At 38.7% G+C, this 15706-nt stretch overlaps 1 protein-coding gene across 6 annotated transcripts in view; it reads right to left on the bottom strand.

Annotated features, from left to right (window-relative positions):
• Positions 1-15706, bottom strand: part of nrxn2b (neurexin 2b) — a 444830-nt gene that overhangs the window by 267268 nt on the left and 161856 nt on the right. For all 6 annotated transcript variants that reach the window (XM_088405168.1, XM_088405575.1, XM_088405495.1 and 3 more), the window contains one exon: positions 1902-2203. In XM_088405168.1, coding sequence (XP_088261294.1) covers positions 1902-2203 — 302 coding nt within the window. The remainder of the gene's footprint in view (positions 1-1901; positions 2204-15706) is intronic.

Genomic DNA, 15706 nt, shown 5'->3' with positions numbered 1-15706 from the left:
CGTTCCAATTACAATTAGCCTCCAAAATGTGAGCTAGTAAGCACAGAGCGTAAGTGAAATTGATTGTGTCTCACCGCCATACTCGCCAAGTGATGAGCTCAGCAGCGAGGAGATGTGCACGCACTTGCTACGCGCACGCAACCAAGGCCATAAGACCCGCCGCTCAAGCCATCTTCATCATTAAAAAGACGCTGGAAAAATGCGCGGACGCTGGTAGAAATGAACCGAAATCGCCTACGCGTTTTGACTGCTGAAAAACGATAAAAATGGGGTAAAATTAAAGAAAAAAAAACATGATATAATTCGGAAGCGAGGGTAAATATTTATTCCTGGGAAACTATTTTCAAGTACGTTCGGACAAATAATTACAAGTATAACACATTAAAATGCATTCAAATGTACGATCGTACCTGTAGGGTAAATGTAAAATTAAGCATGTTTTTCCCATAATGCCGCCAGGAATTGACTGATGCATGCATTAGGAAAAAAAAAAAAAAAAAAGCATCTGGCCTAAATTATACCAATACATTGAATAATCAAGTAAGTCAACTATTCGTACATTTTATGGATGAACTGCATTATGGGGAAAATTTGCTGTTATTTCGCCTCCATGTAAGTATTTGCAAATACTTTCAAAAATCCTTGCAAATGCCTTCAAATGCATTTCATTTTGTTCAAAAGTATTTGAGTATATTTGATCGTAGTTTAAAAATATGTTAAAATGAACTTGTAGCCTCAATGTTTATGTTATACCAGTACATTGGAAAATTAAGTAAATCAACTTTTATTCATTTTTCAGTTAATTTTTATGCACGTTTCACATTTACTACAGGGCATGTGCTTGCCAAATATTCCTTGGTATTTTGCGAAAAATGTTTGCATATTTTTTAGCATTTAGCCTACATGTATGTACAAACATATTTGCAAATATGTTCAAATGTACTTGCAAATACCTTCAAATGTATTTAAACATAATGGAAGGAGTAGTCAAATGCGTTTTATCGTACTTGAAAATACGTAAAAAAAAATCTATAGCTTAACGCTAATAATGTAGCATTTTTTTTCTCGTAACGCTAAGGTTTTTGACTTGCGCATGCGCAGAAAAACAAAATAAAACCATCGCATTTGGCCTACAATATACAAATACGTTCAGAAATTAACTGTAAACATTGTTTATAGCCTTACAAGTAATATTTATGGTTTTATTATTATGTGTTATCATTTTCCCCGTAATGCCACAAAGTGCATTTGCAATTCAATACTCTGTGGCCTTATGGGCAAAAAAACAAAAACAGGACAACAACAAAAATTTATTTTGGCATTTGGCCTACATTATACAATAGTATTTATTTTTATTGTTTTATTATTATCCCCGTCTATCAATATTTCCCATAATCCCACGGAGTATGAGCATGCACATGCCAATAGGTCATATCATTATGGCGAAAAAAATGCTACGTTTTTAGCGTTTAGTGGAATATGTCCGAACATGTTTGCCAGTTTACTTACTTGAGTTTCATGTCATTCAATCATTGTCAGAATATTTCATTGTTTTCAGAAATGTCTGTGTGTTGGATGTGTGCCTTTAAGGGTTGTAATCTAGTGAGTAAATTGCAGCTCCTTGCTAGCGCTCTCATTTGGTATTTATGTGTTTGACTCTTTTTTTTTTTTTTAATGTATGATTCATATTGATTGGCAACTGTGGTGCTCTAACTAAAAAAAAAACATATCCCAAGTCAGGTTTCCGCTTGTTCTGGAAACAAAAAGTAAGCAGAGCTGTTGTTAGTTTCGCAAAGAAAAAAAACAAGAAAATAGCTGATGTTCGACCTAAATCGACCTCGAATTGAAAGAAGATTAGACGAAGATTCTAATCATGGCTAGCAGACCGGATGCGCGTTTACCTGGCGCAGGTTGCGGGTGACGCGCACGTCATGCCAGGAGTTATCGTTGAACTTTCCGTTGACGGGTTCCACCAGGGCCTCGAAAGCCCCGGAGCCCAGGTTGATGACCAGCCAGACCGCGCCGCTCTTCAGCGACAGGTTGACGTAGTCGGCCGATTTTCCCGTGTGCAGCATTAGGCCGTTGCGCTGCAGCGTGCGGAAGGACAGCGTGATCTCGTCCGTGCTGCTCTGGATCGGCGTAAGCGACAGGTCGTAGCAGAAGAACTCGTTGCCCTTGAAGGTTGCTACCGACTCTTCCTTTCCTGCGAGGGATGCCAAAGCAAGAAATGAGACAAAGCACCATAGAAGAAGAAGAAGCCAAAAAATACCTCACCGTTACACCGATATCATTTTCAACGTATCGTACATCAACACGGATACGACGCGGTAATATTTGGAAGACAAAAATACACTGCGGGAAATTAATCTTTAAAAGGCACCCTTTTCTCTGCGGGCATTTGTACACACCTCCGATCTAATATTGCCAGATGAAACCAATTAGCTATTTTTATTGACTGTGATGATGCAGCGCATATAAAAATGTCTCCGCCGAAATGTCTTTGGGATGATGAATCGGCCGCGGATTCGGCAGTATTTCATCTGTGAGATAAATTGATTTGCAACACAGAAAAGTAGAATGCAGGAGACAAATGCTGGTGAATACATAATGAACTTCTAAATATCCTGTCAGGAATAAAGATCTCACCAGGAGAACTGAACTGAGACAAGATAGCCGAAAAAAATGGCCTCAGGAGTGTTGTAGTCAAAACCACACCAACCTAGACCAAGACATCATTGAGACTACTAGAGAGTGTTAAGTCAGAGACAAGACGAAGACTTTTGATGGGCTAGAGCACAGGCCCCAAGCTTCGGTCCTCGAGGGTCGGAGTCCTCCGCGTTTTCCAGATTCCTTTCCCCAGAATCACCCGATTCAAATGACGAGCTCTGCAGGAGCTTGAAAATCGTAATCGTTCGAACCAGATGTGTTTGGGAGGGAAGCATCGGAAACACACAGGATACTGGCCCTCGAGGACTGGTCTTTGACCCCTATGGTCCAGAGTGGAAACTAAACTGCAATGTTGACAACATAACTGTAACTATGCAACTAAAGTAGACTGGGCTCAGGGAGTGTGAGTGTTGTCGACAAAACCACATCAACCGAGACCAAGACATTGTTGGGATTAGGGAGTATCAGGACAGACACAAGACACAGACTTTTGGGGGTCAAACCTGAGAACTTAATTGCACTCCGGCCAAGGAAAATGGGCTCAGAAGGTGGGGGTGTTTTCATCAAAACCACGACTTTATCGAGACAGAGACTAGATCATGACTTTTGGAAGCCAAATAGAGAACCAATCTGTAAAATTGACAAAGGAACCGTCAAGAGGACTAGGCTCATGTGGCGCCAGTGTTGTCGTCAAGAAAACACCAACGAGGCCAAAAGATTTGCGGGACCAGAGAGTATCAAAAGATCCTGATTGAGAAAAATCATTAAAAAAAAACAACAACAAAATCATCAGTATTATTCGCCAATTACGGTTGCAATAAAATCAAATGATGCTATGTTTACTTTTTTAAATAGTAAAATTAAACACACAAACAAATTTTACTTCTGGTGTTGTCGTTGTCAAGATGGGTATTGGTTTCAAAAATGGTTTTGAGACCACGTTTTAACAATCTCATTCTCGTCTTGGAATCCAAGGCAGTTTAATCCGGTGTTGGACAGGACGATTTTGATTTTTGATCGAGACCAGTCGAGACCAGGTCAGTTCTACAGTGATCAGAGATATTTGGATTATTTTTGATTGTACTGTTTTAAAAACCACATAACACATGTTTTTTAAGCAAAGTTTTTGTTTTGTTTCAAACTTAATGGAAAAAGATTGTTTAATTTAAATATAACGGTCTTGACTTGTCTCTGTCTCGTCCTTCAAAAGTTGGTCTTGGTCTTAGCCTCGAAATTTCTTGGTCTTTTTTCTGTCCCGATACTCTCTCGTCTTGACAATATCTTGGTCTCACTAGTTACTAATTACGAGTAACGGACTTGGCTTGTCTCCGTCTCGTCCTTCAAAAGTTGGTCTCGGTCTAAGCCTCGAAATTTCTTGGTCTTTTCTCTGTCCCGATACTCTATCGTCTTGACAATATCTTGGTCTCACTAGTTACTAGTTACTTATACAAATTAGGCAAATGCTCGTTGATCACAATTTTAGTAGAATAGTAGTAGTGGTGATGGTGTCATGTTGTTGGGGTTACTAAAGTGCGGCCGGAGCAAGAGGACGACGCCGGGTTATGCTACATCTGGTGTTGTTTGGTGTTATAGTGCTTGTGTGGTTCGTTGATACTTTACCTATCCAAGTTATTCAGTTATTCCTAATTGCTAGACTTTTTGTTGTCTTTTTGATCATCATCCGTCATCGTTCTCCTGCTGGCCCCTGCCCCTCCACTGAGTTTCTGGTTTTACATACAGTAGGCTTTTGCCCTGTCTCTTTTTGTTGTACTTTCATATAGATTCGCTCAAATGTGCTTGGATTATTCTTTGCTTTTTTGAGTAGTGCATGCAATTTGAGGTAATAAAGTATTTTGGCACTTCTAGCCTGCGTTCACTCTGTTTGGGGTCCAATGATGGGTCTGTTCCAAGTTAGAGTCTGACCTGCCAGAGAACAGGACAAAACTAAACAAAAGTGCAACAGATTCAGGGACAAGACTGAGACCTTTGAGACAGGTCTCAAGACTTATCTCAAGAACGACAACCCTCTGTGATGGATCATCAAATCTGGTTCATCCCCAAGCTCCATTCCAGCTAAATTTTGGGTGGTAGACAAAGCCTCATGGGTATTTATTGCTACGAGCTGATGATATGGCACCCTATCAACAGATGTGCACATTCCCAACCTGTGACGGTTAAAGACGAATAAATGTCATCATCGCCCGGAGGGCAAACCCAACACACAAATGTTTATGATGGCGGAGATGGAGAAAGGGCTTTTTAAAGGCACATTTTCTTTCAAAATTGACGTCCCGAGCAATCATAAGTGAAGTGTGAACTGACACAGAAAAGAGCCATTAAAAGAAAAACAGAAGATCGACAAGAACGGCGAGGGGAGGGGGCGAGGCGTGTGCGTTGCCGTGCCTGAAACAAATAAAAAGTAAATCCCCTCGAGGGAAGCCTTGTGGCGATGCTGATGTTGGCAGTGCAAAAGCAGCCATTTTCAATTATGGACTAGCTAAGTATGTTAACAGTGAGCGGCGTGTGATTTGCCTCCCGAGCTGACTGCACACTTTCTCTTGTTTACGCCTATTTAGTAAACACAAGGCTGAGAGTGTGAGATAAGCCCAAAAAAAAAAAAAAAAAGGGAGGCCGCTACCAGTTCAGATGCTGCCCACTGTTATTACCAACGCCGGGGAGGTTAAGTCTCCTTTGGCTAATATTTGCTAATAGCGATGAGAAGATGTCACTTCAGCTTTCGCAAAAGCTAATTAGCAGCAAAAATGAGCTCCGCCGTTCTTAGGTGTCTTTAGATACGTGGCGTGCTTCCGTGGGGACGTAGGCTTAACGTGATACCTTGACGGAAGTCAGGAACCGCACACATGAAGCCGAGACTAAAGCGCTGTTAAGGTTTCAATTAACCTCACAGTAAGCTACGGCTACATGGAGGAAACTGCCCATTTGAAACGGAGCTCCACATAATAGCCTCTTTATTATTCATTTACTGTCTGATGTCTGATTGCTGTGCCTTTGGGACATGAGAAGATCATTTATCCTTGCGTGGTATTTTGACCATTATTGGGTCAATTTCCTCAACATCGTTCTCGCAGTATTTTCGCTAAGGGATGACACTCGCCCGGTAGTGTGATAACTAAGAGGTCTAACATGTTGAAATTTGTTGGTTTGTGCTTGGTAACTTTGTTTGAATCGCGGAAGGGAAGTTGTCTCTGGAAAGGGAAGAACACAAGGAGAAAGGAGGCACCGTGACATGAGCACAGGGCAGAACGATCTGTGGATCGTCGAAGAAGAAAGTAGCTAATGATGAGTTGATAACTGATAGTATAACTGACACACATGCCACTATCGGGTGTTGGTTGTCACGTTGCACCCTTGTGCTCCCGTCAAAACCTTTAGGGCATCTATTTTTCTAACTCGGGCTACTCTAATGAATAAAAAGTGGGCTTGACAGAATGAGATTGTAAGAGATTGTAACTGTACACATCTCTGTGCATCATCCTCGAAAATAAATACAAACACATCTCTGTCCATCCTCCTCGAGAATAAAAACAATCTGAAGTATCTTGTCTTCCTTCCTTGTGTGTCATTTGTTAAATTTTCGAGGTTGTCTGAAAGTGACACAAAACAAAGTCCAGTGCCGTCCGTGTCTGATTTTTTTTTTTTAAACTATGGAAATGACTTGTGGGAGGGACTCCAGAAAATACATCATGTAACATCTGTTTTCTTCTTTGTTCATTTGCTGGTAAATTGCGTCTTCTCATGATCATGCGTATCTGAATAAAACCTAACAAAATGAAGCATATCATGGAGTCCCTAAAACAATTTAGCAATAAGTTTCTTGATGTTTCCTCTGAATTTGATCTTAATTAAAATGAAAAAAAAGCATTAGATTGGCTGATATCTACAGAAACCTTGTTAAAATCTCAAGTACTGTATTTTCCACATTATAAGGCACACCGGATTATAAGGCGCACCCTCAATTAATGACATATTTTAAAACTTTTTCAATCACAATATAGTAATACTCAAAGAAATAACAATAACTCAAATAATAACTCTCAATAGCATAATAACTCTATCAATATGAGCAACCTTGTTCAACTGTAAACACACAAAAGAAACAGATAAAGTTGACTTTATCACTTCATTCCCCGTCTACAAATCCCAATCTCAATATTGATCCATATATAAGGCGCACCTGATTATAAGGCGCCTCATCAGCTTTTAAAAAAAATCAAGGCTTTTAGGTGCGCCTTATAGTGCGAAAAATACGGTACCTCCATTTAAGGACCACTGCTATGAACTGTGCGAGGCGCCCAAACTTCTGCAATGCCGTTATTTTGTGTTCTGTTATTTGAAAAGTGTAAATAAAGCAAATAAAATCAAACTTTGCCATTGTAAGCATCATCTATAATTAATAATTCATCTTGTGTTTGACTTCTTTATGTACATAAACGTTTTTGCCTGTGATGCCACACAACTGTAGTACGGTACTTATTTGTAAAGCAAGTCTAAATGTAAAGGAAATTTACCAATTCACCAGCTTTGCAGCAATACACCATCTTTGCTCGCTCTTTAACAAATCAAATATTTCCCGTCCAGATCTCACTCATTTTTACTCCACTGTAACATCTTTTTCTACTTACTAGGACGCTCCGGCAACCGAGGCCATAATGGCACCACCTGCCACAGATGAGGCTCCTGGCAAGCTTGCCAAGTTTTTGAAGGGCCACTTCACTTTCAAAGAGCCAAGATACAGCGGGAGGACAAAATGTTCGCCCACGTAGCGAACCTTCGCGCAGTGACCCGCACAAACACAAAGCACGAAGCTTGCTCATCTATTGTGGTCCACAACATGACACGTTGCGATCGGCGGGTATTTACAACGTGTCTCCACTTGACACACGCGCAGCACCACAAATGGCGGTAATAAAACAGGCACAAGGAGGCACACATAAAATGTTTTTATCGATGTCGTTCTCAGCTCCTCGAGAGTATGTTACAGTCATAAAGGTGCGACGTGGCCTAGCTTGATTAGTGTCCTGCGCGAGACCTCATTTGGTGAAGATGTCCTACTTTCTTGACATCATAACCCCTCACTTTAGTGTTTATTTACAAAAACAACAGGTTTTTTTAAAGCGCCAATAAAACAAAGGTTCCCAAATAGGGGTACGTGAAGGCACTTCAGGGGATATCTCATTTGTTAAAAGGGTTCCTGCGGGGATTAGAATTTTTTTTTTATTTCTGTGAGCTGAACAGTACAATTTAATTTTCAAATTTACAGCAAATGAATTGGAACATGAAGTAAGTGGTGTTACACTCATAAGTTTTTTTTTTTTTTTTCCAAAATTACTTGGTGCTGTTGGGAAAAGGTGTTCTTGGCTCAAAAAAAAAAAAAAAAAAAGGATTCCTAAGGGTCTCTTTCCATGCCAAGTGTTATTTGAAAAGGAAACTTCTAGAGCCCCAGTGTATTTAGCATTTTCACTCACCTTTCAAGGCCAACAGAATATTGTCTGCTATGTCTATGCAAATATGGGTGCTGCCATGTGAAAGATTGACTTCCATTCTTCAGTTGGAATTATTGGTAATAGCTGTGTTGTAAGTGTGGAAACAGTGCCATCCAATGGTCACAGTTAGCACTACCGTGCTCAATTGGCTTATATTAAGTAAGCATTAGTTAAGGGTGTCAGCTCATCTCCATAAAAAAAAGTATTTGACCAGAATTGCATTATTTATTATAGTTACTATTTTTAAAGACGAGAATTCCTGCCTATGGCACTGAATGAGTTAAACCAAAAAACATGATTTTATTCTCAACATTTTCTATTTATACTCTTATTAAGGTCTAACATGAGTTGGTGAGTCACTAGAATGACTTATTTCTTGATTCTTATTGTAATTGAATAGAATTACTCATTTAATTCATTCAATCAAACTATGCCTACGCTAACCGTTTAAAAATTGCAATTAGCCCGAGCACACTAGCGATTATTGTAACGTCAGCAAACATTTCGCTCGCATATACGTATCCTAATATGTATGGTACACATAATACAGTGTCATAGACCACTTTGTGGTTACTAATGAAGTGCCCATGTGAATGATGAATAATTTTGACATGGCGCAGTCGACGCCTCTGATCAGGCGCTTGATTTAATTACCAAAACCGAAGTCGACCCGGCATTGTTATACTTGATTCAAAACCGTGACTAAGCGCGGTGGCGGACGTCATGCATTTAAAGAGCCCTCGGCATTTGAGTACTCTTGATTGGATTCCGTTTTTTTATTATTTTATTCTTCCTCCTCCACCTTTCAGGGTTGCTGCAGGTCACATTTTGAGTATGTGTTTGTGTTAATTTAATCTGTTGATTGGCAGCATTTGAAGGTCTTTGCATACCGGTCATAATATTGTGATGTGCATATTTAATAGGTAGAATGGCCACATTGAATTTTTCAGATAAGACGGAGTATTTTGACCCCAATGCTTGGCGTTTCCCCCAAAGGTTTTTCGTGGGGAATTTTAATAACAAGCCTTCACCTCAACCCTCCGAGTCCACACACTCACTATTGGGATCATTTTCAGTCAACACGACTCTTGATGCTGGTGAAACTGCTGCCTCTAATTATTTGTCACCGGCAAGCACAATGCAACACCATGTAGCGGTGTTTATGACTCTGCATCTATTTGGCACATTGTTTACATCTTTACAGTTTTTTTCTACGTGTGAGAGAGTAAATTAAATGTTATGGGGTGTAAATAACTTACAGAAATTTATTCTATGTGTAAAAAAAAAAAAAGTGGGATTTAGAAACGTGCAAATAGGGTGGCTTGTCAAATGATGGATGTCACCTAGAAATGTTGTCATTTAACGAGCCTTTTCAACAGCGGATATTTCTTTTCCCAGATATACATATGAATATGTACAGCAACACATAAGCAAAGAAGCAGTATGACAGGATCTTAAAGTATGAAAATGCAAATACAGTACAGTGATCCCTCCTACTTCGCGGTCTCAGTACTTCACGGGTTTTTCCAGGAAAAATTAAAAACATTTCAAAATAAATGAATTTAAAAAATGTGCAAAAATGGAAAAAAAATGAAAAGGGCAAAAAAGTACATTATACAGTCCTGTATTCATCAAATAACTAAGTAATATTAGTTAATAAATATTAACAATTTTTCAAGCGTTAGAGTTTGTGACGTTTGTTATCTTATTTTGAAATGCATTCTTTTAATTTGTCGAGTCGCGTTGCATTTCCCTTTCCTGTTTTACGTTCTCTGTGCGTCATTCGGCTCGTTACGATGACGTAGTGAATGACAACTCATTCTCATATTTACAGTTTATTATCATTTATGTTGATAACGCACGCTACTGCTTATATTTAGTAAGTGAGTGTTTATTCTGTTAATGTGTTCGTTTGTGTATAGGTAGCACTTTAAAGTTAGTAGTTGTTTGTTGTTGCTAACCCGCTAATGTCGGCTAAAAATACAGTAAATTTATAGATTAAAGTTCGACAAGTGTTTATATTTGCGTTTACTGACTTTAACATTGTTGTTGATTCATTATTCAACAGATACTACATGATACACCATACATGAGCCAAAATAAATGTGAAGTTCAATGTGATGACTTGCGTACTCTTTCACCGAAGTTTTGGTGCAGATAACCAGTCCTGAGACCAAATTCTCAACAAACTAAATAATATTAGTTATTTAATGAATATACAATAATGTTAATAAGGATAAAGTAATGTTAAATAATAGGAGAAAGGAAATAAAATAAGCAAAAAATACAATAAAAACAGATTGTTTATGGTTACTGCGGCTATATTGGGGCGTACATAGAAATCTAGGAACTGATACCCTACTTCGCGGGTTTCAGACTTCACAGCGGGTTGACACCCCCCATTAACAGTGAAGTGGGGGGGATCACTGTATATCAATTTGATAGCAGTACTAATGCCATGCCGGGGCTTGTCTTTCTATCACTGTCCATCTGGCTCCTTCTCCTTACTGGGCTTAAGTTGTCTGAGGCCTTCACTAAGCAGGTCATCCCTTTTGATGTAGAGGCCTGTTATTTCCTCCTGGATATTAACCAGTTAATGCCCCATTCCCTTTTTTTTTGCTATGTGTACAACCTCAGGATGCAGGACTTAGGGTAGTCCCCTCTTTTTGTTGTAGGGAGCTAACATAGCTGCACAAGAGCAGGCTCTAAACACAAAATCAATAAACGCCGGGGTCTACAATATCGGACAGGATTCCTGATGTAGGCTGTGCAAAAAAAAAAAAAAACAAATGATGCAGCCAATCACAGCAGGGTGTAAGATGCTGGCAGCAACGCCTACTTTACATGGAGAGGCAGTACCAGGTAGTGGGAATAGTGGACCGCACCATCTGTTCCAAATACGGATTAGAGGACTCCGAATCAAGATGGCAGTCACCTCCAGGGGAGGTTTAGAACATTCAGGCCGAGATTCTGTGATATTTCTAGATCCAAATCGGTCATTCATTTCTTTGCATATGGAAACCACCAATGCAGGAAGTGCCGTATAAAATCTGGCAGAGGAATGGGGCAGGGCCCGCATCGCTTCAGTGCCAGTATGTGTAAGTTCGTAGTCATACGCAGACACTAACATACACGTGCACATATAACGTAGCAATAACCGGCTGCTGCGATTGGACAAATGAGCTGTTAGTTGCTTACTCTGGGGGGTTATTGACAAGAGAAGCAGCAGTTGCGCCGGTGCACTGTTTGTCTAATAACCAAGGCTACGTTTCAATTTCACATCTCACTGAACAGCCTGCTTAGACTCGTGAGATTGATATGACATCAGGCTCCGCCAGAGACTTTGTGTGTATGTGTGCGTCTGCGCGGTGGTGTGTGTGTGGCTCACAAAGTCAAACAGGCTGAAACTGACAGTACTCGGTCACTGCGGTATTGAATTCAAGGTTCTCGTGCTGGCTGCAAGTTAAAGTTTGGACGTAAATAAAAATCTGCACTCAAGCTCCACAAAAATAACCTCTATCACAATTATTCACTACTTTTGTTCAATGATGGGCCTAGAGGGAAATAATTTTTCAGCCATGTTGCAGCTAAACAGTGAGGCCATCCTTGTTTTATTTCCTACTTGTGTGCAAAAAAATTGGGAACCGAATGGACTTTTCTGAATCTTCTAATTTGTTTGCTCTTATTTTGAAAAGACTATTGGGCTGTCCCTATTCTAAAAGCATTTAATTAGATTCGCTAACTTCCTGTTAAAAGTTGAGAAACTAGATTTGATCATTGCAGAAGAAACCCTATTGAAATCTCATGTACACCTTAAAGTGGCTTCACGTACCCCAGGGGTACCCGCATTTGAGAATTGCTACTCTATGACGCTGTTATAAGGAAATTTAGCTAATAGATTAAAACAGTGGTTCTCGACCTTTTTGAGTGACGTACCCTCTATGAAATATCTTTTTTCAGTCAAGTACTCCTTAACCAGTGCAAAGCATTTTTGTTTTGGTTTAAAAAAAAAAAAAAGACTTAAATCCTGCCATCAGTGTATGATTTATTAAATTTCGATGCTTTTTAAGCTTAATTTCTATTGGTCCACAAAAAAAATAAATAAATAAAGTGTCCTCTTTTGGAATGAAACATGTTATGAAAACGGAATAATATAATTATTAAAATATATTTTTCCACGAAAAATAATCCATTCAAAATGTCAGACCTGTTCTTAAAAAGAAATATAAATACATATTTGTTCACAGAAAAATATTCTACAAAACGTGTCGTGATTTGGGATTACAGTAGAGATCTCTGCACAAATAAATCATGAGCTGAATTCTTCCCCAAGAAAAAAAACAAAAAAACAAAGTGTCTGCCCTGTTCTCAAAAATAAATAATTATTAATAAACATTTGTCCACAGAAAAATATTCAACTTAAAGAGTCCTCTTTTGGGATGATAGTAGAGATGTGTTCACAAAAATAAATCATTAACTTGACAGGTAACGAGAGGAGGCACATGACAAGTTGGGTCATACCATTCTAGTATGGAGGAGAATCTGGCTTTTACAGTAATAAAAATGAATAACATACTGAAAATAAAATGTGATTTATTAACTTATATCATCCTTAAACAATAAATTAATTTAATTATTATTTTTAAAATATTTTTGAACGTTTGTTTGTTTCATTTAAAATCTTGATTTGTTCCCTCATATGAAACCACTGGACTAAAACACAGAACATACAAATAAAGAAAAATGTTAAGCATTGTAAAAGACTTGCTAATTATCATCAAACACAACAACATGCGCAGATATTTTACGCCGAAAAATTACACAGCTGAAATCCCGTAAAACGTTTAAAACGGGCAAGCCTGACGCAAAACCAACAACCGACTGGCGAATGACGCATTTCGCTTTTAGATTTAATGAGTAGCTGGCATATTCCACCCTCAACAAAACCAAAACGTCCATATGGTCTTATCTTTTAAAAACAAGCTCTTCTCGTTACTGATGGAAAGATGACAATAATGTGAAAACAAAATCCCATTTGAGGTTTTTGACGCCTAGTTTGTCACGATGGAAACAAAGTAGCGGTAAACAGTTTTATCCTTGCTTGCATCTGGATATGACACATGGAGAAGAAAGGCGGCATGTGGGATGGCAGAGGGAGAGAGGAAGAGGAGGAGACAATGTCACAATGTCAGCTCTTCCCTGGAACAAGAAGAGAGGAAAGTATGTTAACCTTCCATCACTCCTCGCTTCCTCTGATCCCAACACTGAGCGCCGCAATTCCCTCAAGAAACATTTCTATCATTTTTGTACATCCCACACCATGAATATTTGAGAAGGGAGAGTCCCCACCTCACAACACCACGCGCACGCTCACGCACACTATTTGATCCGAAGCATCCCTGACAAGCCCAATTAAAGACTTACTCAAATGAACATTGACTGGTCGCCGATTTGCTTTGAGCCCCATCCGTTTTGCCATTTTATTCAATTATAGCTTACTTCAGTGACTCAATCGCACACAAAACCTGAGAATATTATCCACACGCGCAGAGACTACAAAGCAAAGTTAAAATAGGCCCCAGAAATATACCGTATTTTCCGCACTATAAGGCGCACCTAAAAGCCCTATATATTTTTTTAAAAGCTGATGGTGCGCCTTATAATCAGGTGCGCCTTATATATGGATCAATATTGAGATTGGGATTGGTGTAAAAAGTTTTAAAATATGTCATTATTTGAGGGTGTGCTTTATTGTGCGGAAAATATGGTAAATTACAGGTATAATTTCATATAAATTTTTTAATCTAAATATAATATATATTTAATATAAGATTATATAATATTGTATAATATACTTTCTTTTTGATGATTTATACATTGACTCTAGAGCTGAGAAAACAATTCTACCAAGTAGGGTAAGTCTACTAAGGAGGGAATGACTAAAAATTTCCATTTATATAATATATATATATATATATATATATATATATATATATATATATATATATATATATATATATATATATATATATATATATATGATGTGTTTTGGATTCTTTATGATCAAAAAAAGGAGTGACAAAAATAATGTTCAATTACTGCAAAAATGGACATGCAAAGACCATCTTGACATATGGCTCCATTGCTTGTTTTGGTGCCCCACCTAGTTGCAGAATGGTGGATACTATTAATTTACTTAAAAAAAAAAAAAAAAAAAAACACTGACAAATTTAGTCATTTGCAGGCTTTCCGTGACTCTAAGGACACTATTTCAAGTGTAATGAATATATAATATTATATATGCGTGACCTGAATGGTAGTTTTTGCTGGGCAAATTTTGTCGGTATGTAAAATATGTATGATATATATTATATATTATATATAAGTAATGAGTCTTTATATCCACTTCAATACAAGTTCAACTTTAACAGATTATGAGAAAAGTAAATCAAAAAACTCAATCTTCAATTTCATCGGAGTAAAAGTGAATATTGAATCCATTCCAAGAATGAATTTTATGAAGTGACAAAATTCACACTTTGGTTATAATATAAAATCGTTTAGTCAATTGTAATACTTCTCTGAGCGCACAACACAGTGCATCAAACCCCCCAAAAAATCAGCTCGCGCTTGATTTCATATATTCTCAAAAACCGGCACCCCTCCGCAGATATCTCGGTGTCCATTTCCCAACATCCTTCCTCCTCCCGCGCTCCTAATCCTTCCCTATAAATTTCTGGCCTGCGCCTGCGCACGGCAGCCCGGCTCTACCTTATTCTGGGCAGCCCACTTTCTCCCTCCTGTCACAGCTCATTCTCTCCCTCCCACACCAGCTGCGTGAAGAACAGGCCCGCCATGCCAAGTACCGTTTGATTAGCCTCTTTCTGGCAGCCACACTAATTGTCGGGACAAGTCCTCTCTTTCCTCTTCTTCTAGCCGGCCCCCTCCACCCTCAATGTATGTCTTTCTTTTCTTCATCAACTCGGCGTGATGACTTGCATCCTCATCGTTCGCTTCTGCATTCACGCCATGGCTCGCTGAATGTCTTTTGCGTTTTATCCAGGATGATTCTTCTCCTCCCACATATTACCGTTTTCATAGTTGAAAACACGCACGCATTGATTCCTCGTCGCTTTGTGAGGCTTGATTTTTTTTGGGGTGTCCTCACTTTACCTTCTCAAATAGTGAGGCGGGCCTCCCTGGGGGGGCGGGGGTAGCCCCTGGTTTGTTTTTATCATGTTAAGTGTAATTGCAATAAAATAATTTTTCATCTTTTTTTGTTATTTTAAAGCACTTTGATGCACTTGGATATTTTTTTCTATTTTAGACTAAGCTGTAATGGAAATGCGTGTCTTTATAAATGTATCAGTAAAACAGTGTTTTCGTGAAACTGTGTTATTCTAATAAAAAATTGAGACGACGTAATCTCAGTTTAAAAGCAGATATAGCCTTGGCCCAGGAGACATTGAGACTGGTTGTCTCCTACAAAAGAAACAAAAGACTTCCTCCAATAGAGAAGTAACATGTAAAAAAAA

Source organism: Hippichthys cyanospilos, chromosome 1 (genome assembly GCF_059441005.1).
Source record: "Hippichthys cyanospilos isolate Australia breed blue-spotted pipefish chromosome 1, RoL_Hcya_1.0, whole genome shotgun sequence".
NCBI lineage: Eukaryota > Metazoa > Chordata > Actinopteri > Syngnathiformes > Syngnathidae > Hippichthys > Hippichthys cyanospilos.
The sequence above is the reverse complement of the archived record's forward strand: the minus strand, read 5'-3'. Positions and strand labels throughout refer to the sequence as shown.